A 25,391-nucleotide genomic window follows, 5' to 3' on the forward strand; every position below is an offset into this window, starting at 1 on the left:
CCGACATGGTCATTATTTTCATTTAAAAGTAAAAATAAGGGGCTGAGTTTGTGCCTATCTGAGCACACATGTTACAGTACACTAGGACCCAGGTTCAAGTCCCTGGCGCTCACGTGCAAAGGGAAAGCTCTTCGAGTGGTGAAGCAGGGTTGCAGGTGTCTGTCTCTCTTCCTCTCTATTTTTCCCCTTTCCTCTCTATTTCTGGCTGTCTCTATCTAATAAAGGGGCCAGGTGGTGGTGCACCTGGTTGAGCACACGTATTACAGTGTGCAATGACCCAGGTTTGAGCCCCCGGTCCCCACCTGCAGGGGGAAAGCTTTGCGAGTGATGAAGCAGGGCTGCAGGTGCCTCTCTCTCTCCCTCTCTATCATCTCCTTCCCTCTAGATTTCTGGCTGTCTCTATCCAATAAATAAAGAATAAAAAATAAAAAAATAAAGATAAAAGTAGAAATAAAAAAAGAGAAGAAAGTAAACTTCTGGAGAATGTTGGGGAGCACAGGACTTGTGTGTCTGAGGATCAAGGTATTCTGAAAATAAATCTTAAAAAAAAAAAAAACAGAAGCTGGGAGAAAGTATTTGAAAGTCGCGTATCCAGCATAGTATTAGGGGAAGGTTATAGAAAATCCTTCAAATCTGAACAATAAGAAAATGCACAAAACAATTAAAAAATAGTGGCTGATTAAAACACTTTATCCAGGAGATGTCGGAATGGTAAGCAGGGATGCTCAGTAATCTTTGTCATTAGGGAAATGTGAATTAAAACAACAATGAGTTATTATTACATACCTGTTGAAATGACTAAAATAAAAACCCAAAGTCCTGGCAATACCAATCTGTGGTGAAGATTTAGAGCAACTGGAATTTTCACACATTGCTGGTAAGGAAGCAAACTGTCAACAGTCACTCTGGGAAACAGTTTGTCAGTTTCTTCTAAGGTTAGTCATATACCTAGCAAATAGCCAGGAAAGCTCACTTGTACGAATCAGCTCGTGAAATCAAAACATACATTCACAGAGAAGTCTGTGAAGGAACATTTATGGCGACTTTATTCACAATTACCTACAGCGGAAATAACCCAACGTCTTTGAGGAGGTGAAGGGATAGACAGATGGTGGCATATCTCTAAAAGGATTTAGTAATTAGTATTAAAAAAGAATGGGCAGGGGGTGGTGCACCTGGTTGAGCACACACACTACAGTGCACAAGGACCCGGGTTCAAGCCCTCGGTCCCCACCTGCAGAGGGAAAGCTTCAGAGTAGTGAAGCAAGGCTGCTGGTGTCTATCTCTCTCCCTCTCTGTCTCTCAAATTCTGTCTCTACCCAATAAAAAACAAAAACAAACAAAAACCAGCCTGGGGCCAGACAGTGGTTCACCTGGTTAAACACTCACATTACAGTGTGCAAGGACCAACCTGGTTCAAACCCCTGGTTCCTACCTGCAGGAGGAAAGCGTCACTCCTGGTAAAACAGCTCAGCAGATGTCTCTCTCATTCCCTCTCCTCCCCTTCTTTTCAGTGTTTCTGTTTCTATCTAAAAATAAATAAAAATTGTAAAAAAAAAAAAAAAAAAGTATATTATAAAAAAAAGAAAAACTTAAAAAAAAAAAAAAACAGCCCAGGGGCTGAGTGGTGGCACACCTGGTTGAGCACACACGTTACAGTGTGCAAGGACCCAGGTTCAAGCTCCCGGTCCCCACATGCAGAGGAGGGGGAAGCTTTGTGAGTGGTGAAGCAGGGTTGAAGGTGTCTCTCTGTCTCTTTCCCTCTCTATCCCATCTCCTCTCAATCTCTCTCTGTCTCTGTCCAATCACAACAATAAAAAGAACAGCTTATTGAGCCATAAAACATGAATGAATTGCAAATGGGTTTGACACTGTTTAAGTGAAATGTCAGTCTTGATGTCAGATCATACATGCATATTTGTTTAAAAAACAATTGTTTATCAGAGAGAAAGAGAGCTGAGCACTCTTTCATTCTAGCACAAACTGTGTGTAGTTCAAACCTGGGGTTTCATTAGTGAAAATCCTATGCTTTTCCCACTGACCCACCTTCCTGCCTACACATACTGTCTATGTCCATTTAAATTATATATATACTGTTTACCAGAGCACTGCTCAGCTCTGGCTTATTGTGGTGTGGGTGACTGAACCTGGGACTTTGGAGCCTCAGACATGAGAGTCTCTTTGCATAACCATTTGGCTATCTACACTCGCACACATGATCTTTTTGTAAGAGCCAGAACCATAAAGAACCCACCAGTGGTTGCCATAACATAGGTGACAAAGGACTGGACTGTAGGAGCTGAGATGGGTGCCATAAAAACTATTCTAAATTTCATTTACAATAGTTACATGCATTTAAAACTTATAGAACTGTGGCTCAGGACGTGGAGTAGTGGAGAAATTGTTGGATCCTCAGGCATGAGTTCGATCCCTATCAAAGCATATGTTCCAGTTCTCTGTTTCCTATAAGTAAATATTTAAAAAATAAAAATTATAGAACTATAGACCCCCAAATAGTAAATTTTACTGAGTGTAAATAGAAAAGTATTATTTTACCAGAGAACTATTCAGCTCTGGCTTACTATGGTGGCTGGTGATTGAAGCTGGAACCTTTGGTTCCTCAGTCATGAAAGTATTTTACATAACTATTATATTATCTCTCCACCTCAAGAAATAAATGCATTTTATTTGAATATATTTTATTTTATAAATATATATTTTTTTAAGATTTTATTTATTTATGAGAAAGATAGGAGGAGAGAGAAAGAACCAGACATCACTCTGGCACATGTGATGCCAGGGATCAAACTCGGGACCTCATGCTTGAGAGTCCAAAGCTTTATCACTGCGCCACCTCCCAGACCACTTATTTTTTATATTATCATTATTTAAAATATTTTATTTATTTATTAATGAGAAATATAGGAGGAGAGAGAGAGATAACCAGATATCACTCTAGTACATGTGCTGCCAGGGATCGAACTCGGGACCTCATGCTTGAGAGTCTAATGCTTTATCCACTGCACTACCTCTTACCACCAAATTTATTTTGATTAAAAAGTTCTGCCTAGTGCCTGATGGTGGAGCAGGACCTAGGATGGGAGTGAGGATGTTTTTCAGCAAACTGAGACTTTTTACACATGTAGCAACAACACTACTTACTGTAAACCTTCAGTCCCTCACTGAAAAGCTCTGCATGTGTGTCTTTACATATATTTCGGTATGCACAGTGAGATGTGCAGTCTGTGTGTCTGTTTTCCAAGTACAAAGCCAACTCTCCCCAGTACTGTTTCTTAATGCGGCAGGATCATATTTTGAGACCCTGGCTTGCATTTTGTCTTACCCTTCATCCTTCCCTTATCTAGCAGAGTACGTCAGAGAAATAGTGTCTGTTTCCCAAACCTAAACCCAGAATTGAGAAGGTTTGGGACAAAGTCCAAATAGAAACAGTAGAAAGAAATGAAGATTAGTATGACGAGAATGTGGTAAGAGATACAAGACTGGTGGATCCAAGTGTAAGGGAATCAGCAACTTGCTTCCTTGGCAGAACTTCTAGAAAGCAAAGGGGCAGAAGATCCCTGTGAGGTGTGTCTAGGCAGTGAGTCCACAGGTGGCTATAAGGAGATACAGGATGGAGATTGGGTGTTGGCGCACCTGGTTGAGCGCGTAGTTACAATGTACAAGAACCCAGGTTCGAGTCCCCAGTCCCCACTTGTAGGGGGAAAGCTTCATGAGTGGTGAAGCAGGACTGCAGGTGTCTCTCTGTCTCCCTTCCCTCTCAATTTCTGGCTGTCTCTATCCAATAAATAAATAAATATAATACAAAATAACAATAAAAAAGAGATATAGGATGGGAAGAGGTAGATACCATAATGGTTATGCAAAGAAACTCTCATGCCTGAGGCTCCAGAGTTCCAGGTCAGTAACCTGTACCACCATAAGCCAGAGCTGAGCAGTGCTCTGGTTAAAAATAGAGAGAGAGGGAGGGAGAGAGGGAGTTAGGGAGGGAGAAAGGAAGGGGGGAGGGAGAGAGGAAGGGAGGAGAGAGGGAGAGAGGATGTGGATGTAGTCTGGGAGGTGACACTGTGGATAAAGCACTGGACTCCCAAGCATGAGGTTCTGAGTTCAATCCCTGGGAGTGCATGTACCAGAGTGATGTCTGTTTTGTTTTTTTTTTCTCTCTCTCTCTCTCCTCCTATCTTTCTACTAAAATAAAATCTTAAAAAAAAGAAAGAAAGAAAGAGAGAATGAAAGAAAGAAAGAAAGAAAGAAAGAAAGAAAGAAAGAAAGAAAGAAAGAAAGAGAGAAAGGAGAGACAGGACAAGGTGACATTCATATGAAAGGAGTTTCCCATGAAGAGAGTGGTTTTCCCCACTGTCACTCAACTCTGGAAAGCTCAACCTAGGAGCATGAATGGAAGGCAAAGAAGGCGTCTTGTTGGTTTATACTAGGGCATAAACTTTGGGTATAAGGGCACTCTTTGGAGAGACAGATAGTCTCTCAGACATGCAGAAGAGTTCACCTGAGCCTATCAGGGACGTGCTTTACTTCTGGAGAGCAGCGATACCCACTGTGGGCTGTGGTTCTCCTGTGTCAATCAAGCATCTTCCTCCAGCTGTGAGCCCTTACTAGGATCAGATGCTCTTTACAATATCATGATCAATCACACTCACACTGCTCATTTGAAAATGTGAGAGATATGATTTACTCCATTCTACACACAACTTCAGGCAATACTGAATATGGAATAAGATGAAGTGCCAGTCAGGTTATGCTGTCCCATTTCAAATAATATATTGCCTACCGCAAACCATTAACCAAGCCCCCAATAAAGTGATTTTTTTTAAAAAATATATTACCAATAAATTCAGGCCATGGTGGATTGGATGTCAATTTAGTCAGGTTTACCAACACACGGAAATTCACATTGGAGTCTTGTAAAAGACTCTTTCGTGACAATTGGTTTAATTGGCTGTTTTAATTCTGCTGATCAGCGTGGAAGAAGAGATCCAGACCCAGATTAATAGAGGCGAAACCTCAGCGATTCTGCGGAGAAACCACAGGCCTGGTCTTAGCAGTGACAGTGCGACGGGCCCTAGTTCAGGATGAACAGTGGGCTGACGACGTGGTCTTTGAATGACAGTGCAGCATCAGTGACTAAGGAATCATTTAGAGAGTTTCCAGGAATATGTAGGGAGGGGAATCTGATAAAAGACTTTCCTTCCTGAAGAAGATAGATATTAAAGGGAACATGGCCTCATGCACTGGAGAAATAGGGAAATTTAAGGTCCAGAAGCTACTTCTGTGTTCTGTGCCATTAAATCTTTTTTAATATTTATTTATTTTTATTTATAAATTTATATTTATATTTATTTATTTATTCCCTTTTGTTGCCCTTGTTGTTTTATTGTTATAGTTATTATTGTTGTTATTTATGTTGTTGTTGTTGGATAGAACAGAGATTAATGGAGAGAGGAGGGGAAGACAGAGAGGGGGAGAGAAAGATAGACACCTGCAGACCTGCTTCACCGCCAGTGAAGTGACTCCCCTGTACGTGGGGAGCTGGGGGCTCGAACCGGGATCCTTATGCGGGTCCTTGTGCTTTGTGTCATGTGTGCTTAACCCGCTGCGCTAGCGCCCGATTCCCCAGTGCTTCCTTTTTATAAAAATAAATAAATAAATAAATAAATAAATAAATAAATAAAGCCTTTTGTATAGCCATTATGCTACCTCCCATCCTCCCATTCCAAGTACTACTTTCTTACTTGCTCAGAATCAACATTTTCTCTTAGGAAAAGCCCTGTTTCTAGTGAGTCATAATCTGATTTTAGTTAAAGTCATCTTGTTATGCATTATTAGAATCTGAAACTTAGGTGAAACCCACTATTTCCCTCCCTTTCTAGAAGGAATCAGGGAGTAGGAGGTGCTTGCTGGGATTTCTAACATAACAACTACCTCTGTTGAAGAGAGTTAAAAAAAAAAAACTATATATAGTGTGCAAACTTTATTCTTATTTTCAGTAGTCTTTAAAAAATGTTTTAAATTTATTTACTGGCTAGAGAGAACCAGATATTGAGAGGGAGGGGGTGATAGAGAGGGAGAGAGACAGAGAGACACCTGCAACCCTGCTTCACCACTCATGAAGCTCTCCCCCTACAGGTGGGATCTGGGGACTTGAACCGGGGTCCTTTTGCATTGTAACATGTTCGCTCAACCATGTGCACCACCACCCGGCCCCTTCAGTAGTCTTCTTTGTTGTTAGATTGTTTTTAATTACTGTTGAGTCAATGCCTGCCTCAAAGAAGGTTAGATAAGCACTGCACTGAAAAACCCTAGTTCTTGATCGTAGACTAAGGGCACTGTTGGTGAAGAAACTGTTGGGAAGCTAAGAGTACAAGTCTCCATTCAACTGCTAAGCACCTCTTAGGGAAGTTTTCTTTGTCTAAATCTAGCTTCCTTTTCTTTGCCAATGCGTCCTTAATGATTGAGAGATTCAAACTGCTAAGGTCATATCCAGTTCTGCGTCCAAAGCTTCTGTTCTGCTCTTGTGTGGATGAAAAGAACTTGTTGCCTTTATGATATAATCCAGGAATGAGAAAGAAAATAAGACTTACTGTCAAGAACAGAAAGAGAAGCCTCGATGCAGAAAAGTCTCCTGAGAACAAAGAGTGGTTAACAAAAGGTGGAAAATCTGACTCTATTGTACAGTCACAGCATTTCTCTCCATCACATGCTTTTTCCTGCCCTGACTAAAATAGAGCTTTTTTTTTTTTTAAATTGTTACAAGTACCTGTGACAAGATTATTACTGGCAATATGGATATAATCACTATAAGATAATTCCTAAACATGACCTTGATTTTTGAGATTAGCGTTTGGAGAGGATGACTGGGAATTCCCACATTGGAGTTGCCATGGGTACCTGTCATCCACATCCAGGGCCTGTAGGTTACACTCGGGGACTCTGGCCAGTTCACTGATGATGTCGCTGAAGCCCGCAGCTGCAATGTGTCCTTCCACTCTCGTCATCATAGCTGATTATGGACGGGCCCTGGTGGTGGCTCAGAATGATGAACACAGGGTACGATTCCCACTCTAACAAACAGAGTCAAGGAAAGCTTGTCATGTTCAGTCCAGTGCTGTTCCTTGTCCATGAATTTTAAAATAGAAATGCAAAGTTACAGGGAGTTGAGTGGTGGTACCCAGTTGAGCCCACAAATTGACATGAACTAGGACCCGCATTTGGGCCCCTGGCCCTCACGTCAGGGAGGAAGCTTCTTCAGTGGTAAAGCGGTACTGCTTTCTTTTTCTCTCCTTCTCTCCCTCCTTCTTCTATTCTCAATTTCTTTCTGTCCCAATAAAGAAGAAAGAAAAAAAAAGCGGGGGTAGATAGCATAATGGTTATGCAAACAGACTCTCATGCCTGAGGCTCCAAAGCTTCAGGTTCAACAGCACCCCACCTTCCCGCCGGTACCAACATAAGCCAGAGCCGAGCAGTGCTCTGCTGTGAAAAGGCAAAACAACAACAACAAAAATAAAAGCAAACAAAAAAGGAAAAATGGTCACCATTAGCAGTAGATTCATTGGGCAGGCACTGAGCCTCAGGGATAACCCTGGCAGCAATGAGAAAAAATGCAAAGTTACAAAGAAATACATTTTTTTTTTTTACCATGGGAATTAAATTGTTTCACGATTAGTGAACTGAGGGATATAATATGGGCATAACTGACTAACACCAGAGTTCACGTCATCGATGAGCCACCTGCATGACTTACTTATTCACCCTCTTTGTTCTTCATTGGCTGTGGAGGTTGGGCACTGAAAAGCTGACAGTTCACCTGATTGTTAACAGAATGACTCTGACAGATCTTAATTGGTGGCATCATGATCCATTAATAGTTAAAATTACATGGGATTTCATCACCAGAAATCCTTGGCTAAGGGAAATGGATCACAATTAAGTAGATAAGAAATAAAACCTACAAGTATGAGCAAGAAAGAACTTTAGGAAACCACCTCTCTGTACTATTTCAGTCTTCTCCTTTTGGCTGGAGCATTCATCTTCCAGTAAATTGCCAAAATGACAAACACAAAGGAAGAGAGGAGAGGAAGACCTGCTTTACCGCCTGTGGAGCGACTGATACCTTGCAGGTGGGGAGCCAGGGGCTCGAACCAGGATCCCTACGCCGGTCCTTGCCCTTCACGCCATGTGCACTTAATCCGCTGTGCTACTGCCTGACTCCCAGTCCTTTTATTGTCTAGCTACCTCTGTGGCTACCTGTTGTTGTGCGCGGGCCGTGGAGAAGAGAGAAAGGAGGGGTCTGGAGCGAAGAGGAAACACAAATCTTTATTTGCACTGGCACCTCAGAGTTGGGTGCTAGAGAAGCAAGTTGGGCCACGTGGAGGTAGCGAAAATGGCCGCCTCGTGCAGTAACCTTTCCTGCGTCTGAACACCAGAGTGAAGCGCTGGCAACAGAGAGAGGTGCGGAAGAAGAAGGGCTTTTATAGGAGCAGCTTTCGCGAGAATGGTAAGGGGGAGGAGTAACCAAAGCACTCCAGGATAGGATAATAACTCTCGTGAGAATGGGAGGGGGGAGGAGTAACCAAATATGGAGGGGATATAGACAATGCCCTGAGGGCACAACATGGCTGAACAGGCACTCGAGAATGTCCCAACTCTTGCGTGAACTAGCAGTAGCCTGAGGGGACAACATGGCAGATGTGACTGCATCGGCACAATTTCCCAGCAGCTACCTACCTGGTCTGCCTCGTCTCTATTATAATGCTGTCTTCACAACTTTACAACACAGAAGTGAAAAGAAGGAAACAAAAGCTATAAACCAAATGGCAGTTGTAACCAGTTGAAAGGAATCATTACAAAATTCGGTTCCTCTAGCAATGGGATCCTGGGTGTAGAGATACAGAGAAGCACTCCAGCGGTGCAGAGTTCCAGAATTTTCCCACCAGTCTGTCATGCACCTGTAACCTAGGATTTTAATTTGGCAGGACCTCAGCAGTACAACCATAGGCCAGAAATTGAGAGAGAAGAGAGTGATAGAGAGCGAGAGAGATAGACACCTGCAGCACTGCTTCACCACTTGTGAAACTTCTCCCTTACAGGTGGGGACTGGGGGTTTGAACCTGGGTCCTTGTGCACTGGAACATGTATGCTCAACCAGGTGCACCACCACCCAGCCCGCCTTAGGCTTTTGTGAATACATATTCTTGGCCACTGCTCAGACCTGCTCTAAGACAGACTGTTGGCCCTGGTCTTCACAGAACCAAACACAAGATGAAAAGAGGAAAGTAGCTAAAAGGATGAACAAAGACATTAATTTGAAGAATACCTCAAATTCACTAGAGTTATTCAGACCTCCTTAACGAAGACTTCAAAGCGACAGTGCTTAGGGTGATCACCAAATTAACACATATGGAGGAGAACTGCAATGTGTTCAGAAAAACAGTGAGTGAAACTATAGAAAAAGAATCACAACAGTGGGGTGGGGGAGATAGCACAATGGTTATGCAAACAGACTCTCATCCCTGAGGCTCCAAAGCCCCAGGTTCAATCCCCCACACCACCATAAGCCAGCGGTGAGCTGTGCTCTGGTGTTTTTCTCTCTCTGCATCTCTCTCAAAAATAAAATAAAATATTTAAAAAAAAGAATCACAACAGTGATCAGAAAAATGAGGACTACAGTGACTGAAGTAGAAATACACACACACACACACACACACACACACACACACACACACCGAGAAGAGAGATTGATGCCCACATCCTCCACAAAACAGAATAAACAGCAGAGAATAACACTTGATGGGAGAAAGACTCTAAAGGTCAAAGAGGAGAGTGGGAAGAGAAAGTCAAGGAAGCCACCCCCTTCAAAAATAAGGACTATCAAAAGAAAAAGCACTCAAACAAATGAAGTTAATATAAGAGTTTGGGAGCAGTATCAAGAGGAACACCTCAAGGACTGGCAAAAGGATCCAGGTTTGAGCCCCCGGCTCCCCACCTGCAGGGGAGTTGCTTCACAGGCGGTGAAGCAGGTCTGCAGGTGTCTGTCTTTCTCTCCTCTTCTCTGTCTTCCCCTCCTCTCTCCATTTCTCTCTGTCCTATCCAACAACAACGACATCAATAATAACTACGACAATAAAACAACAAGGGCAACAAAAGGGAAATAAATAAAATTTTTTTTAAAATTTTTTAAAAAGAAGAAGAAGACATTTAAAAAAAAAGAGGAACACCATCTGCATTATAAGAATACAGGGAGGAGGAGAGAGAGAGGCAGAATTCATATCTGTAGAAATATTAACTGAGCTGCTCCTCCAAATAATTTCCCAGATCTAGGGAGCTTGAAGAGCTTCAAGAAAAATGAAACTTAAGTCCACCTAGGTACATAATAATTAAAATGACAAAGGTCAAAGGCAAAGAGAGGATTTCAAAGACTGTTAGAGAAAAGCAAAGACTCACCTATAGTGGGGAATCCCATAAGACTATCAGCTTACTTTTCTCTCTCTCTCCCTCCATTTCCCTCTCCCTCTCCTCCCCCCCTCTTTTGCTCTAAGAAAAACTTAATATCATCATTACATTTTACAGAGGAGAAGTATGTCTCTTGGAGACTCAAATATTTTCTTTTTAATTTCTTTATTGGGGGATTAATGGTTTACAGCTGACAGTAAAATACAGTAGTTTGTACATGAGTAACATTTCTTTTCCACATAACAATTCAACTCACCCCCTCTAGGCCCTCCTCTGCCATCATATTCCAGGACCTGGGAGTCCCTTTACGTAACCATTATGCTATCTACTCCCACCCTCAGCTGATTTCTCAACAGAAACTCTAAATACTAGAAATGACTGGCAGAATATATTCAATGTTTTGAGTGGAAAAAACCTTCACCCAAGAATACTAGGTTATTAGTCAGGTTTGAAGGAGAAATGAAGAACTTTTCAGACTAACAACAACTAAAGGGTTTCATTACTAGTGAATTACATCTAATAGAAATACTACAGGGACTTAATAAAATGAGAATATAGAAGAGACCTTACCCATAGGAAATAGACAAAGCAAGGAAAACAAGTACAGACCAGTGGAGACTATGGACAAAATAAAGAATGGAGGTTAATAAAAGGCCTGGGCCCAATGCCACTGGAGGGCTTGGGGGAGGGGTAGTAACGCTTTGGTGAAGGCAGAGATGGATGTAGGGCATTTTGAGAAGGGGAGAAATCATACTTTTTCACTTAGAGGCTTATAAATCGTGGTCACCTCAAAAACAAATAACAATTAGCATCTAATATAAAAATAAGAAGATGCCAGCATTTCGACATTGAACAGATAGCTCAGCATTAGAGCATTTTTCATTCTTTAACTTTATAAAGAAAAAGACAAAGAGGGAAAGGAAGAGACACAGGGAGGGGGAGATGCCCCAGTACTGCTCTCCAGTCTGTGCAACGTCTCTCTATACCATGGTGCCCCCACGCAGTGCTGAGGTTCAAGCCCGTGACCCCTTGCATGGTAAGGTATGTGCCCTACCAAGTGCACTATGCCCTGGCCCCAGAATCTAGTCTTTCAGAATCCAACATGGGGTGACCAGATGAGAAATGTTGACGTGTTCGCTCTATTGTACCATCATTATTATTACTATTACTATTAGGTCTGTGATTCATCTATGATGCTGCTTTAAAGTGTTCTGAAAACCACTGAGAATTATCAGGTCCTTGTTATTCTCATTTTATACCTCAGAAAGGGTGGGAGCTGGAGATGCTGATTCTTAGGAAACATTGCTGAGAAGTGAGTTAAATTAATGTATAATAATTTTGTTACTGACAGATTGATAAAAAACAAAATTCCAGTATCCTGGGTGTGAGCATTCTTTTTTCTAGGTGACCTTTCAAAGAGTTTCAGTAGAACATGTAGGACGAGTCGGTTTATTTGTTAGGAAATGTTTGTTGTAATGCTTCCTTTGCCTTCCCTTTCTTTTTGCCATCTGGACTTCACACCTGAGTTATTCTACTAATCCCAGCAGTCATTCCCCACCCCCAATTACAGATAGAAACAGAGAAGGAGAGGAGGAGGAGAAGAGAGAGAGAACGAACAATACCACTCCACCGTTTGTGAACCTTCTTCTTGTGCATGGTGTTCCAATGATGTGATCAGGGACTTGAATCCGGGTCCTTGAGAGTGGTCAAAGTGTGCACTTTACTGGTGGGTCCTCTCCTGATCCCTATACTGCTGATTCTTTCCGAAAGCAACTCCAATCTCTTTCCTTTTCTTGGAAGTAAGGGCTTCTTTGTATCACTTGCCCCATGATGATGACTATGTCAAGTAGAGGGTTGGTTTCATGCCCCATGGCCCTTTTAGGGGCTGAGGGGTTTTGTGACTTGAGCACTCTGGCTCATGAGTTCAATTAGACCTCAGCTGGACATCTGTGTCCAGTTGTAATGAAGCTGGAGGCAAAGGCTCACCCACCAGTCTATGCAGAGTGAGTGAGGGGTTGGGTTGGTCAGAAGGGAAAGGAAACCAATATCCCAATTTAGAACTTTGACCTTTTTTGTGGTTCACCTCTCTGGCTCCAACTTTTCTGGTTGGCTTGAGTCCAGAGTCAGGGGCTGACTCATTGAGGGAAGAAAGAGGTAAAAGTTATGTGTGTTGTGTGTTACGTGTGTGTGTGTGTGTGTGTGTGTGTGTGTGTGTGTGTGTGTGTGTGTGTGTAGAAGACATACTAACCTCCAGCTGTGGAATTACTTGATTTCTTAAGTGTTCTCATGCTTAGTATGGAAAACAAGTTCTTTTGTTCTGTTAATGTGTAGACAGGGTCTAGCTTCTGCTTTGAGCTGTTTGGTAAGATAAAGTTCTTTGAGCTGTGCTGTCCTTGTTAACCCCAGGACTTGGGAAGCTTCTGACTGAAATGGACCCTAGCAAACAGTAACTCAACAAATATTTGCTGAGAGATGAGTAAATAAACTAGTAGAACAAGCCTTACAAACCATGCTAAGTGAGTTAAGCCAGTAGGAGAAGGGTGAATTCTGAGTGACGTCACTCACAGGTGGGATTTAGAAACAAGGAAAGAAAGGCAAACACAGGTGAAGTTTTCACTAGCTGTGGTCTGCTGCAGCGAAGCAAAGGACTTTGGAGGTTGGGGCAGGGGATTTGGGAGGGAGTTGAGAAAGGACTGGGGACAAGGTGCAAGATGGTGCAGGCGGACTTAAGTTGGGAGACAGAGAATTATGTGCATGGGACAAGTGTCCTGTAAGTTATTATTTCCCTAATCAAAAGATTTGAAAAAAGGAGAAAAAAAAATCTTACAAACTCTGGGCAAAGCCAAATGTACTTCAACTTCACCTATTCTTTGTAATCACTCTCTCTTCCTCATTGTCTCCTCTCACTCCCTGTTTTGCTTTCCTCCTGTGCTTTACTCCTCTGAGGCTCTTCCTTTCTCTTACTAACCAAGCATAGGGGGAGGTGACTTTAACATAGTTACAATTGTTAAGACTCACCATCCAAAACAGATCAGTGTTTACATACAGATTAATGGATTTCATAAACTTAACGTTTTCTTTGTTTACTGTGAGATTATGTAGTTTTCCTCATATCAGGCACTGGGATATAGTCACATGGCTCAGCTGGCTGTGTGGGTGTCGGGGTGAACCTGGGCCAAGGACAGTCTCCGTGTGTACTGCCTCCTCGCCCACTTGGAAACTTCAGACTAGATGAGCTATGTGGTCTCTGACAGCCTAAGGTTCTTTCTCCTTATCAGCTGGACCCTCCGGCATCTGCCATCTTTATGTCTTTTGACATCCGGAACAGCCTTTGAGTGAAAGCATATTTATAGGATTCTGATGCGATTCAAAGAGCTGATCCCAAGGTTTTGACATGAGGAGGAGGCGGAGGAGGAGGAGGGAGAGGGAATGAGGGGGAGGGGGAGGAGGAGGAGGGGGAGGGGGAGGAGGGGGAGGAGGAGGAGGGGGAGGGAATGAGGGGGAGGACGGGGAGGAGGAGGAGGAGGGGGAGGAGGAGGAGGAGGAGGAGGGGGAGGAGGAGGAGGAGGAGGAGGGGGAGGAGGAGGAGGAGGATGAGGTTAATTACACATGATACAAAGTGCAAGGATCCAGGTTCAAGCCCCCGGTTCCCACCTGCATGAGGAAAGCTTCTAACTTTGAACTTCTAACTTTTTAAAGCTTTTAACTCCCACTCCCCTCTCGATTTCTTTGTCTCTAAACAATAATAAATAAATCAAGAACATTTAAAAAAAGGAAAGAGAGGAGGGAAGGAGGAGAAGGAGGGAGAAAAGAAGAGCAGGATAAAAGCGAGAAAGAGGGGGCCGGGTGGTGGCACACCTGGGTGAGAAAACATGTTGCAATGAACAAAGACCCAGGTTCCAGCCCTCGGCCCCCACCTGCAGGGGGAAAGCTTTGCGAGTGGTGAAGCAGGGCTGCGGGAGTCTTTCTGGCTCTTCCCTCTCTGTCTCCCCCTTCTCTCAATTTCTCTATCCAGTAAATAAATATATTTTATTATTTATTATTTTAAATATTTTCATTTCGCTTATTTTAATGAGAAAGAGTAGATGCAGAGGGAAAGATACCGAGAGAGAGAGAGAGAGAGAGAGACCAGAACACTGCTTGGCTCTGGCTTATGGTAGTGCTGGGGATTGAACCTGGGACCTCAGAGCCTCAGGCTTGAAAGGCTTTTTTTAAAAATTTTTTTTGTATTTATTTATTTATCCCCTTTTTGTTGTCCTTGTTGTTTTATTGTTGTAGTTATTGTTGTTGTTTTTACTGATGCTGTTGTTGTTGGATAGGACAGAGAAAAATGGAGAGAGGAGGGGAAGACAGAGAAGGGGAGAGAAAGACAGACACCTGCAGACCTGCTTCACCGCCTGTGAAGCGACTCCCCCTGCAGGTGGGGAGCCGGGGGCTCAAACCAGGATCCTTCCGCCAGTCCTTGCACTTTGCGCCACAAGCGCTTAACCCCGCGCTACCGCCGACTCCCCTTGAAAGGCTTTTATATAACCATTATGCTATCTCCCCAGCCTGGGAATATGTGTATTTGAGTGCTTAATTTCTTAAAATATTTTTACATGTCTTATCTATTGTATAGAGATAGAGAAAAGTTGATGGAAGGAGATGTAGAGAGGGAAAGATACATACCTGCAGCACTGCTTCACAACTTGTGAAGCTTCCCCCTGCAGTTGGGGATGAGGGCTTGAGCCAGGGTTCATGTGCACTGTAATAGCTGTGCCTAACTAGGTGCACTGCCCCTCAGCCCCTTAACATTAAAAAAAACCCCACAAAACCGTATGTGTGGGCTCAAGGCTTAAAGTCAGCCGACTCAGTCAACAAGGAGGAATTTTTTTTTTTTTTTGCCTCCAGGGTTATAGCTGGGGCTCAGTGCCTGCGTTATGAATCCACTGTTCCTGGAGGCCATTTTCCCCTTTTGTTGCCCTTGTTATTCATCGTTGTTGTTATTGTTGCCATAGTTGTTGGATAGGACAGAGAGAAATGGAGAGGAGGGGAAGGCAGAGAGGAGGAAAGAAAGACACTTGCAGACCTGCTTCACAGTTAATGAAGTGACCCCCCCTCACAGGTGGGGAGCCGGGGGCTCGAACCAGGATCCCTACTCAGGTCTTAACCTGTGGCGCTAACTCCAGGTCCCCAACAAGGAGGAACTTTATCAACATTAACGGGCCACAGAAAGAGCTCATGCTAGTAAAGAATTCTGCATCCCAAACAAAGGGAAGGTCCAGCTTCCAGGAGGAGAAGGTGGGGCCAGGTGGCGGTGCACCTGGTTAAGTACACACATTACAAAGTGCAAGGACCCAGGCTCAGCCTGCAGGCTGAGAGCAGACTATGTCCTCGAGGAAGCAGAGGCTGCAGGGTGGAGGGGGTGCAACTTGGACCCATTGCTCAGGGTCTGGTTGCCTTAGTTACCGTTGAGGTTACTGCTATCTTTTCCTGCAGAGCTGTGTCTGGGAAAGTTGAGCCTCAGGATTTAGAAGCTTCATGACCTGTCAGGATGAGATACACCACTGGGGAGGGGGGATGCCTTTCCCAAGGCCTCCTGTTATCTGGGGTTTCTCTTCTTCCTGCAGTTTGGTCAATTAACTCTTTCTTTGCCTGGACTTTTTTTTTTTTCCACTTCATGTGCTTCTTTTCTTTCTATCCACTCTTGGGTGAGGGAGATAGCATAATGCTTATGCAAACAGACTCTCATGCCTGAGGCTCCCAGGTCCCAGGTTCAATTCCCCATATCACTATAAACCAGAGCTGAGCAGTGCACTGGTCAAAAAACAAAACAAAACAATAAATAGAATTAAAAAATAAATCATGAATTTCTACCCACTCCTGAAAAATACACTGAATAAAAAAGTACTGCTTAGAGCTGGGGAAAATAGCATAAAAGACTTTCATGCCTGAGGTTCCCAAGTCCCAGGTTCAATCTCCAGCACCATCATAAGCCAGAGCTGAGCAGGGCTCTGGTAGCTTTCTGTGTGTATTTTTCTTTCTGTGTCTCTGTCATTAAAAACAAACAAACAAACAAATAATTTTGAAAAGTACTGCTGAGGAAGAGTCTAAATAAACAAATAATTTTGAAAAGTACTGCTGAGGAAGAGTCTAAATAAACACATTTTCTTTCTTTTTCTTTTTAAAAATATTATCTTTATTTATTTGATAGAGACAGCCAGAAATCAAGAGAAAGGGGAGACAGAGAGGGAGAGAGACAGAGAGACACCTGCAGCCCTTCACTCCTTGTGAAGCTTTCCCCCTGCGAGTGGGGACCAGGACTTGAAACATGGTCCTTGTGCATTGTAACATGTGTGATCAACCAGGTGTGCCACCACCTGGCCCCAAAGAAATACCTGAGCACTGATTAGCTCTGGTTTATGATTGTGCTGGGAATTGAACTTGAGTCCACAAAACCTCAGGCGTGAATGAGCTTTGCATAACCATTGTGCTATCTCCCCAGCCCGATATCTTTGTAACCATTCCTTCCCATGTCTTTAGGACCCAGATGTTCCCAATGGCAACCTGCTATTGTTTATAAGGAGCCTCTTCATGAATCTTTTCTGAATTACTCCCATCTGAAAGACTATTTCCTTCTGGGAATCTAACTACAGTGGGGATTAAAAAAAAAAAAAGCATGAGTTTAGCTATTCTCTATCGCTGATGTTCCTTTTCTAAATTCAGAGACTTTTGAGTTAAATTAAAGGTCAACATTACTCCTCTAATCAATTCTAGAAAACATCAGTGTTTCAAAATGGAAGTCCTTTTGTAAGAGCTATGGCAGCTATGGAGGCAGGTGCAGGGCTGGTAGGTAGTGTGACGACATGAAAACTTAGGAAGGGGAAGTAGCGCAGTGGGTAAAGCACACGTGGCGCAATACATAAGGATCCCTGTTCGAGCCCCGGCTCCCCACCTGCAGAGGAGTCGCCTTCACAGGCGGTGAAGCAGGTCTGCAGGTGTCTCTCTTTCTCTCCCCCTCTCTGTCTTCCCCTCCTCTCTCCATTTCTCTCTGTCCTGTCCAACAACAATAGTAACTACAACAACAATGGAAACAAGGGCAACAAAAAGGAAATAAATAAATAAATAAATAAATAAATAAATAAATAAAACATAAGAAGGAGTAAAATTTTCTCCCTGAGATTTTGTAAATCACCGTTAAATCACCAATACAAACTGTATTACAAAAGAATCGAGGTCTTGATAGTCAACTGAGTGTGAAAGCTGTTAAGGAAAGAGAGCTCATGAACTGCATGGAGGCCTTCGGCTTGGGCTACTGGGAAAATGGGACTATAATGATGGAAACCATGGATTCAGTTTGAAAATGTAGAGTTTATTTAATTTTATTTATGTATCTGTATTGCCACCAGGGTTATTGCTGGGGTTTGGTGCTGGCACTATGAATCCACAGCTCCTGGTGACCATTTCTTCTTTCTTTTTATTTTATTTTTTAATATATAATTTTTAATTTTTTAAAAATTTTATTATTGGATAGAGACACAGAGAGAAATTGAGAGGGAGATAGGGAGAGAGACAGAGAGACACCTGTAGCCCTGCTTCCCCACTCGTGAAGCTTTTCCCCTGCAAGTGGGGACCAGGGGCTTGAACCCAGGTCCTTGCACACTGTAGTGTGTGCGCTTAACCAGGTGCGCCACCACCCAGCCCCCTGAATATGTAGTTTGAAGTGTCTGGAAAATTATGGGAAGATGCCCAGTCAAGATGGAAATATAAATCTAGGTGGAGTTCAGGATCTAGGTTAGACTGGTCCAAGAATCTTCTGAGTAAAGGAAATTAAAGGAGCTGGTAGGATTTCTGAGGTAGAACAGATGAGAAAAAGGTTAATGCCTCACCACCTGCAGTGTGGGAGAGTGAAAGGGAGATGAGACTAAGATCCCTGTGCAGACCTCTAATTGTAAGGTGTCATCACAGGCATGAATGTGTCCCTAAGGGACTGGACGGCAGGGTAAGAGACTGTGCGCTCAAAGACAGCCGTAGCAAGGTCTCTTGGGAGGTGAGGAAGGGCAGCGCGGGACAACTGGGAGGTACTACCAGTTACTGAGAACTTTCTCAAATACCTAGCAAATAGAGGTGGATAACAGTGGTCCGGGAGGTGGCACAGTGGATAAAGCATCAGACTCTCAAGCATGAGGTCCTGAGTTCAATCCCTGGCAGCACATGTCTGGTTCTTTCTCTCTCTCCTCCTATCTTTCTCATGAATAAATAAAATCTTGGAAAAAGAGAGAAGAAGTGGATGACAAACTTAGTTTGCTCTGTGGGTTTTGATGTTTCTAATTTTTACTGTTTTAGTTAAGTTAAATACAAGAGCTTTATTCTGTTTTATTTTAATATTTTTATTTATTTACTATTGGATAGAAACAGAGAGAAGTTGAGAGAGGGGGAGGAGGTAGAGAGATACCTGCAGCTCTGCTTCACCACTTATGAAGCTTCCCTCATACAGATGGGGACCCGGGGCTTGAACCGGGGTCCTTGCGCACTGTGAGTGCTTAACCAGATGCGCCACCACTTGGCCCCCACGAGCGTTATTCTTTCAAAGTGCTATAGTTTTAAATGTGTTCTCCTGAACCAAGAGAAAAGCAGGAAGTCCAGCAAAAGAAATAACTGGCAATGGGGAAATAGACTCATTCAGTGGAAAGATGTTAGAAGAAACACAATGCCGGTCCTCTGTTAATAAGTGAACAGGAAGGCTCGATGAGCCAAGATGATCAGGGTTTCAGCTGACATTTGGAATTACCCTTAGTCATTTATTTTAATTTTTTTTTTCAGAGTAAAGGGCAGAACACACTACTTCTGAATTTTATTTCTAACCACAGGGAGAGAATTTTTAACCTTTTGTGGGTAATAACTGATCCTCATTGAGGAATTGAAGAAAGTTATGGACTCATCCCTTTAAAGAAAAAGTAAGCCAAAGGACACAGCCACACACTCAATATTCCACAGGACTGCAGGGTTTCCAGAAAGGACTTGGCTCACTCACCCTTTTACTCCCATTGCCTGGTAGACAGTAGATGCTTAAGAACTGTTTATTTTTCTTAAAAAATTATTTATAAAATGGAAATATTGACAAGACCATAGGATAAGAGGGGCACAATTCCTACCACCAGAACTCTGTATCTCTTCCTGTCCCTTGAAATCTTTCCTATTCTTTATTCCTCTGGGAGTATGGACCCACAGTCCGTATGGGATGCAGAAGGTGGAAGGTCTGGCTTCTGTAATTGCTTCTCCACTGAACATGGGCATTGGCAGGTTGATCCATACTCCCAAGGAACTGTTTATTTTTAGTGGATAAGTAGGTAAATGAGGGAGTTTGTATGCTTATGCAAAACCATGTTCTGTGCAGCCGGGCAAGTGGCTCAGTGGACAGAGCACAGAATTTTCATGAGTGAAGTCCTGGGTTCAGTCCCTAGTAGTGTATATGGAGGAGTGACACTGGTCTCCCTTACAAAATAAATCAATGTTTTGAACAACTTTCAATGTGCAAATATCTTAGTAGTAGATAAGGTTTTATTTATACTGAGTTTTCCATCCTAGCTGTACATTATAATCTCTTGGGGAGAAAGAGAAATATATATATATTGAGGCCTATGAGAAAAGAGAGTGCTTCAGAAAATGCAACAACTTCAGTAAGATGGTAGTAAAACAACTGCCCCACAAAATAGTACATGGTTAATACAACTGCACGGCCTTTATGGGGAAAACTATTGATGCCTGGCCCCTCCCCACTTCCCAAACAACTGACAGTAAAGCAAAGGGTTGTTGGGGCTTGGGGATTGGAATGGTTTAAAAACCTTACAGATGGCCCTAATGCAGATCCAGGGCTGAAATCAATGTGGCCGTTTAAAAGCTTTAACATTCAGTAAAGAGAGAGATACGAAGATGTAGTTACAATACTTAACTTTCTTTTTTTTCTTAAATATTTATTTATTCCCTTTTGTTGCCCTTGTTGTTTTATTGTTGTCGTTATTATTGTTGTCATTGTCGGATAGGACAGAGAGAAATGGAGAGAGGAGGGGAAGACAGAGAGGGGGAGAGAAAGACAGACACCTGCAGACCTGCTTCACTGCTTGTGAAGCAACTCCCCTGTATGTGTGAGCCGGGGTCTCGAACTGGGATCCTTACTCCGGTCCTTGAACTTTGCACTACCTGCGCTTAACCTGCTGCACTACCGCCTGACTCCGGATACTTAGCTTTCTCTTTTTTTTTTTTTTTTTTTTTGCCTCCAGGGTTATTGCTGGGGCTCAGTGACTGCACCTTGAATCCACTGCTCCTGGAAGCTATTTTTCCCCTTTTGTTGCCCTTGTTGTGGTTATTATTATTGTTGTTATTGTTAGGACAGATAAATGGAGAGAGGAGGGGAAGACAGAGAGGGGGAGAGAAAGACAGACACCTGCAGACCTGCTTCACTGCTCGTGAAGCAACCCCCCCTGCAGGTGGGGAAGCCGGGGGCTTGAACCAGGATCCTTGTACTGGTCCTTGCGCTTTGTGCCATGTGCATTTAACCCGCTGCCCTACTGCCCAACTCCCGATACTTAACGTTCATAGAGGAAGGCAGGTGCCCTGATGATGCTTCCAGTTACAGAGCATGTTACACATCACTGCCTCGTGCATGGACTCTTTCAGACCCCAAAGAGACACAGTTAAAGCAAGAGGTATTGGTCACTGTTCCCTGATCAAAGCCAGGTCTGTCAACACACACTGAGATCTTCTGAGTCATGTCTATATGTTCTTTTGATTTTTGCCACATTTCCTCTTTGAAGAAAGAACAGAAATTTCCACCCCAAAGGAAAAGCCCCACTCAGAAGGTCTGGAGTGGTGTCTGAACACCTGTTGGTCCACAAGCGATGCTGTTGATTCCAGGGCTAGAGTAGTGAGTCTCGGCTCATTTCCCAGTCTCTCTCTTTCTCCCTCTCTCACCTTCCCTCCTTCTTTCCTTCCTTTCCCCACTCCCTCCCTCCATTTTCCCTCTCCTCTTCTCTCTCTCTCTTCTCTTTCTCTCACTCCTCCCCTCTCTCTCCCAGAGCCTTGCTCAGCTCTGGCTTATAGTGATGCTGGGAATTGATCCTGGGGCTTGCCTCAGTGCTGAAGGTTTTTTCCATGACTATTTTGCTATCTCCCTAGCCCCAGAGCAGTGGTTCCATTGGGGGTGGGGTGGAAGAGAGAGGAGCAGAGTAGACATGCTGGTCAGAACTCCTGGGAAATATGCACACACCTAAGCCCATATAGAACTAAGAAATCAGAAAGCAGGGAAGAGGAGGCTGAAGAGGGGGAAAAACAAAAAAAAGCTTGGTTCTAACTCCTCTCACTTCAGCTGAGAGCCCCCACACATGGTGCACTTGGTGGTGAACCAGCCAGATTGCATTGGGTCACCAGTGGCTGGTTCCCCCACACACACACAGGCCAATACTGGGGTGAGAGGGGTCAGGGAAGATGAGCATATACTGAAAGTATTTGGGTAAGGTGTTAAAAACAAAAACAACAAAACAGATAAACAACTCTGCTTACTCGCTTTGTTCAAGAAGGGTCCTGCTTTACAGTAACTAAGGTCGAGGCTGGAGGAATACAAACAGCAATTTTCAAAGTGCCTGTACTTCCCTTCTGCACAGGTACCTGAAAGTGCCAGGTGCCCATCTCTGCTGTGAGCGGCTGATGGAAACATCAGAGTGAAACTACCTTCAGGTCTGAGAAAAACACTTCCCCCAGGGCTCCTGGCAGCAGTGCAGCAAAAGTGCCCTTAATGGGCTGGTGAGAATAAATGGTGGGGACGTCCCTGCTTATTAGGCGCCAGAAGACAGAAGGCAAGCGAGTGGATTGTTCTGTCCTGAAGTGTGGAATAACCGACACCTACTCGTTCTCCTTGACAGCAGAAAGCAGTTGAATACCCGCTTGCTGGGATTGTTGTTCCAAATTATTCTCAGGTTGGCCCTCTTTAGATGGTAGATTTCCGGAGGGCTGTCCTGAGTGCTCCCATCTGGCATACAGACGCCGACTTCCACTTCTCACAGTGAGGTGGGGTCGGCAGCCATGATTTCCATTGCTCAGTACAAAGTACAGCGTCACCTGGGCTATTGTGCTTTGGAAGATTTGACAGGAAGATGAGAGTGATGTTCTAGACACTCTGAAGGGAGTTTTCTTTCTCTTTTTCTTCTTTAAACTTTATTTTAAAGTTTTTTTATTATATTTATTTATTGGATAGAGATAGCCAGAAATCCAGAGGGAAGGGGGAGATAGGGAGGGAGAGAGACCAAGAGACACCTGCAACACTGTTTCACCACTTACAAAGCTTTCCCCCTGCAAGTGGGGACCGGGGGCTTGAACCTGGGTCCTCATGCACTTTAGCATGTGCGCTCAATCAGGTGCGCCACCGCTCAGCCCCTGGAGGAATTTTTCAAGTAAAGCTGTGAAGGTTTATCCTGATACAATGGGAACCAGTAGCAGGCACCGAGTTGTAGAGAGAAGAGCATGTTTGGATCTCTCTGTTATATAGCTAAAATATTCTCTGTATTATTTTCTGTAGTCACAGGGGATGAGGGACTCCCCTCCATGCATTTTCTTCTAAACAGCTGGTGCAGTCAAATCCTCCAAGGGACAGGTTTGCTCTTGCTTCATTAGGCATGAAGGGATAGAAAGAAAGCAGAGTGAAAGTACTCCAGCATGTTGGTTATCTGCTCTCCCCTACATACAGATGCTTTAAAAAGTCTGCCTTTGCATCTTCAGGAATTCCTTATCCAGGCAGGTCTGACAAACTCTAACAGTGCTTTAAAAAAATTGTTTTTTATTGACACCAGGGTTATCACTACGGCTTGGTGCCTAAATGAAAACTCCACTGCTTCCAGTGACCAATTTTTCCTTTTTTAAAAAGTCATGATAGAGACAGAGAGAAATAGGTGATGGTGAGCAGGTGAGGGAGAAGGAAAGGAGCTGGAGCCTGTCCCGCTGCCTGGGGAGCTTCGCTAGTGCAGGTGGGGCTGGGAGCTCAAACCCAAGTCCTTGCACGTGGTGACTCTGTGCTCCAATGGTTAGCCACCACCCACCACCCAGTCCCAAGAGTCCTTCCTTCCTTCCTTCCTTCCTTCCTTCCTCCCTTCCTCCCTTCCTCCCTTCCTCCCTTCTTTCCTCCCTCCCTCCCTCCCTCCCTCCCTTCCTTCCTTTCTTTCATTCTTTCTTTTTTAATTTATTGATTGGATAGAGACAGCAGAAACTGAGGTGGAAGGGGGAGATAGAGAGGGGGGGAGAGAACCTCTTTGGGCAGAACTATGGTGACTTGATCACAGAAACTTGTCTCTGCCTCAGAAAACAAGTTTATAATCACTCAACAAATTTCATCAGAGAACAGATGACATTTCAGCCCACTTTGAAATAGTGATGCTCCTTCCTACCGCAGAAATGAATGAATGTATGGACAGCAGGAACAGGAGAGGAAGGAAAGAAAGACACAAACGGTACTAAGGCACCACATTGCTTGCAGGTGCCATGTTTATAATCACTTCAAACCCATACTGCAGATTTAAAGGGCCTGTGTGGCTTTAAAGGACCTCTGGGCTGTCACTTAGAGCTGCAGAAGCCACAGACTCTGAGCAAACTCCAGGGAATTGTTCAGAGGAACTAGGGACAGAACACAGCATCCCGGTGACATCAGGGACACCTATCAAACTCTAAGATGTCCCAAATGCCACCAGGTCCCAGACCCCGGTGGTTGGGGTCAGACTGCCCTTCAGATAAGAAAAGTGACTTGGACCTCATAGCAGGGTTCCTACTTCAGGAATTAGTCTGGGAAGAAAAGGAGGCGTGGAATATTCCTTACCCCCCCCCCCCCGCCCCGTGTAAGGGATATCAGGTGCCATGATACTATGTCACCTCAAAGGTCCTCTCCTCATTAGCCAACAATTTGTTCCACTTTATATCTTAACTTATTTTCAGCCACCACATTCCAGATGCTACCATGATGCCAACAGGCCTTCCCTGGGCAGACAGCCCCCCACTAATGTGTCCTGGAGCCCCACTCCCCAGAGCCCCACCCCACTAGGGAAAGAGACAGGCTGGGAGTATGGATCGACCTGCCAGTGCCTATGTTCAGCGGGGAAGCAATTACAGAAGCCAGACCTTCCAGTTTCTGCATCCCACAATGACCCTGGGTCCATGCTCCCAGAGGGTTAAGAAATAGGAAAGCTATCAGGGGAGGGGATGGGATACGGAGTTCTGGTGGTGGGAACTGTGTGGGGTTGTGCTCCTCTTATCCTATGGTCTTGTCAGTGTTTCCATTTTATAAATAAAAATTAAGTAATTACAGCAAACCATAACAAAAGGACTTTTCAAAGTTAACCCAATTACCAAATAATGTGATGATAACATTAACTATCGATTGTCTTTTTGAACCCTAAGACAGCAGGAACCTCACATCTCCACTATACAGCCCCTACTTCCCCCAGTCCTGGAACCCTTGGATAGGGCCCACTTTCCCATATGCGTCTCCCAATCCATACCAAATAATATTGCATCCGCCGATCACAACCTAACCAACGCAACGATTGCCACCTCAACATGCTTCACCTCAGACTGTGTCCAGAGACTTCACGTGTGGAATGACAACCCTTCAGCTTCATTACTCGGGTGAGACCTTTCCTTTTATAGTACACTCTAATTTCATCTCAGGTGGTTCACTTTCTAACAAAGTCCCATAACCTAGATATACACGAGTTTCTGTGAGAGAGAGCTTATGTTCACACATATCCATAAACTATTGCAAAATATTTACCTGAAAGCAGAAGTACACTAGAGTTTGCAGTGAGTACCTCCCTAACACTTCCTCTCCACTATTCCAAGCTTTGGGTCCATGATTGCTCAACAATTTGTTTGGCCTCGTATGTTAACTCTCT

At 43.8% G+C, this 25,391-nt stretch overlaps 1 protein-coding gene across 2 annotated transcripts in view; it reads right to left on the minus strand.

Annotated features, from left to right (window-relative positions):
- Window positions 1-25,391, minus strand: part of LOC103109793 (ankyrin repeat domain-containing protein 55) — a 57,835-nt gene that overhangs the window by 23,782 nt on the left and 8,662 nt on the right. Inside the window, exon 1 of one of the 2 annotated variants that reach the window (XM_060191059.1) lies at window positions 787-2,065. The exons of the other annotated variant lie outside the window; for it this stretch is intronic. Within the exon in view, the coding sequence (XP_060047042.1) occupies window positions 787-872 (86 nt within the window). The 5' untranslated portion in view covers window positions 873-2,065. Of the gene's footprint in view, window positions 1-786; window positions 2,066-25,391 lie in introns of those variants that run through there. 2 annotated transcript variants of the gene reach the window in all.

This window comes from Erinaceus europaeus, chromosome 5, assembly GCF_950295315.1.
Source record: "Erinaceus europaeus chromosome 5, mEriEur2.1, whole genome shotgun sequence".
Classification (NCBI taxonomy): Eukaryota; Metazoa; Chordata; class Mammalia; order Eulipotyphla; family Erinaceidae; genus Erinaceus; species Erinaceus europaeus.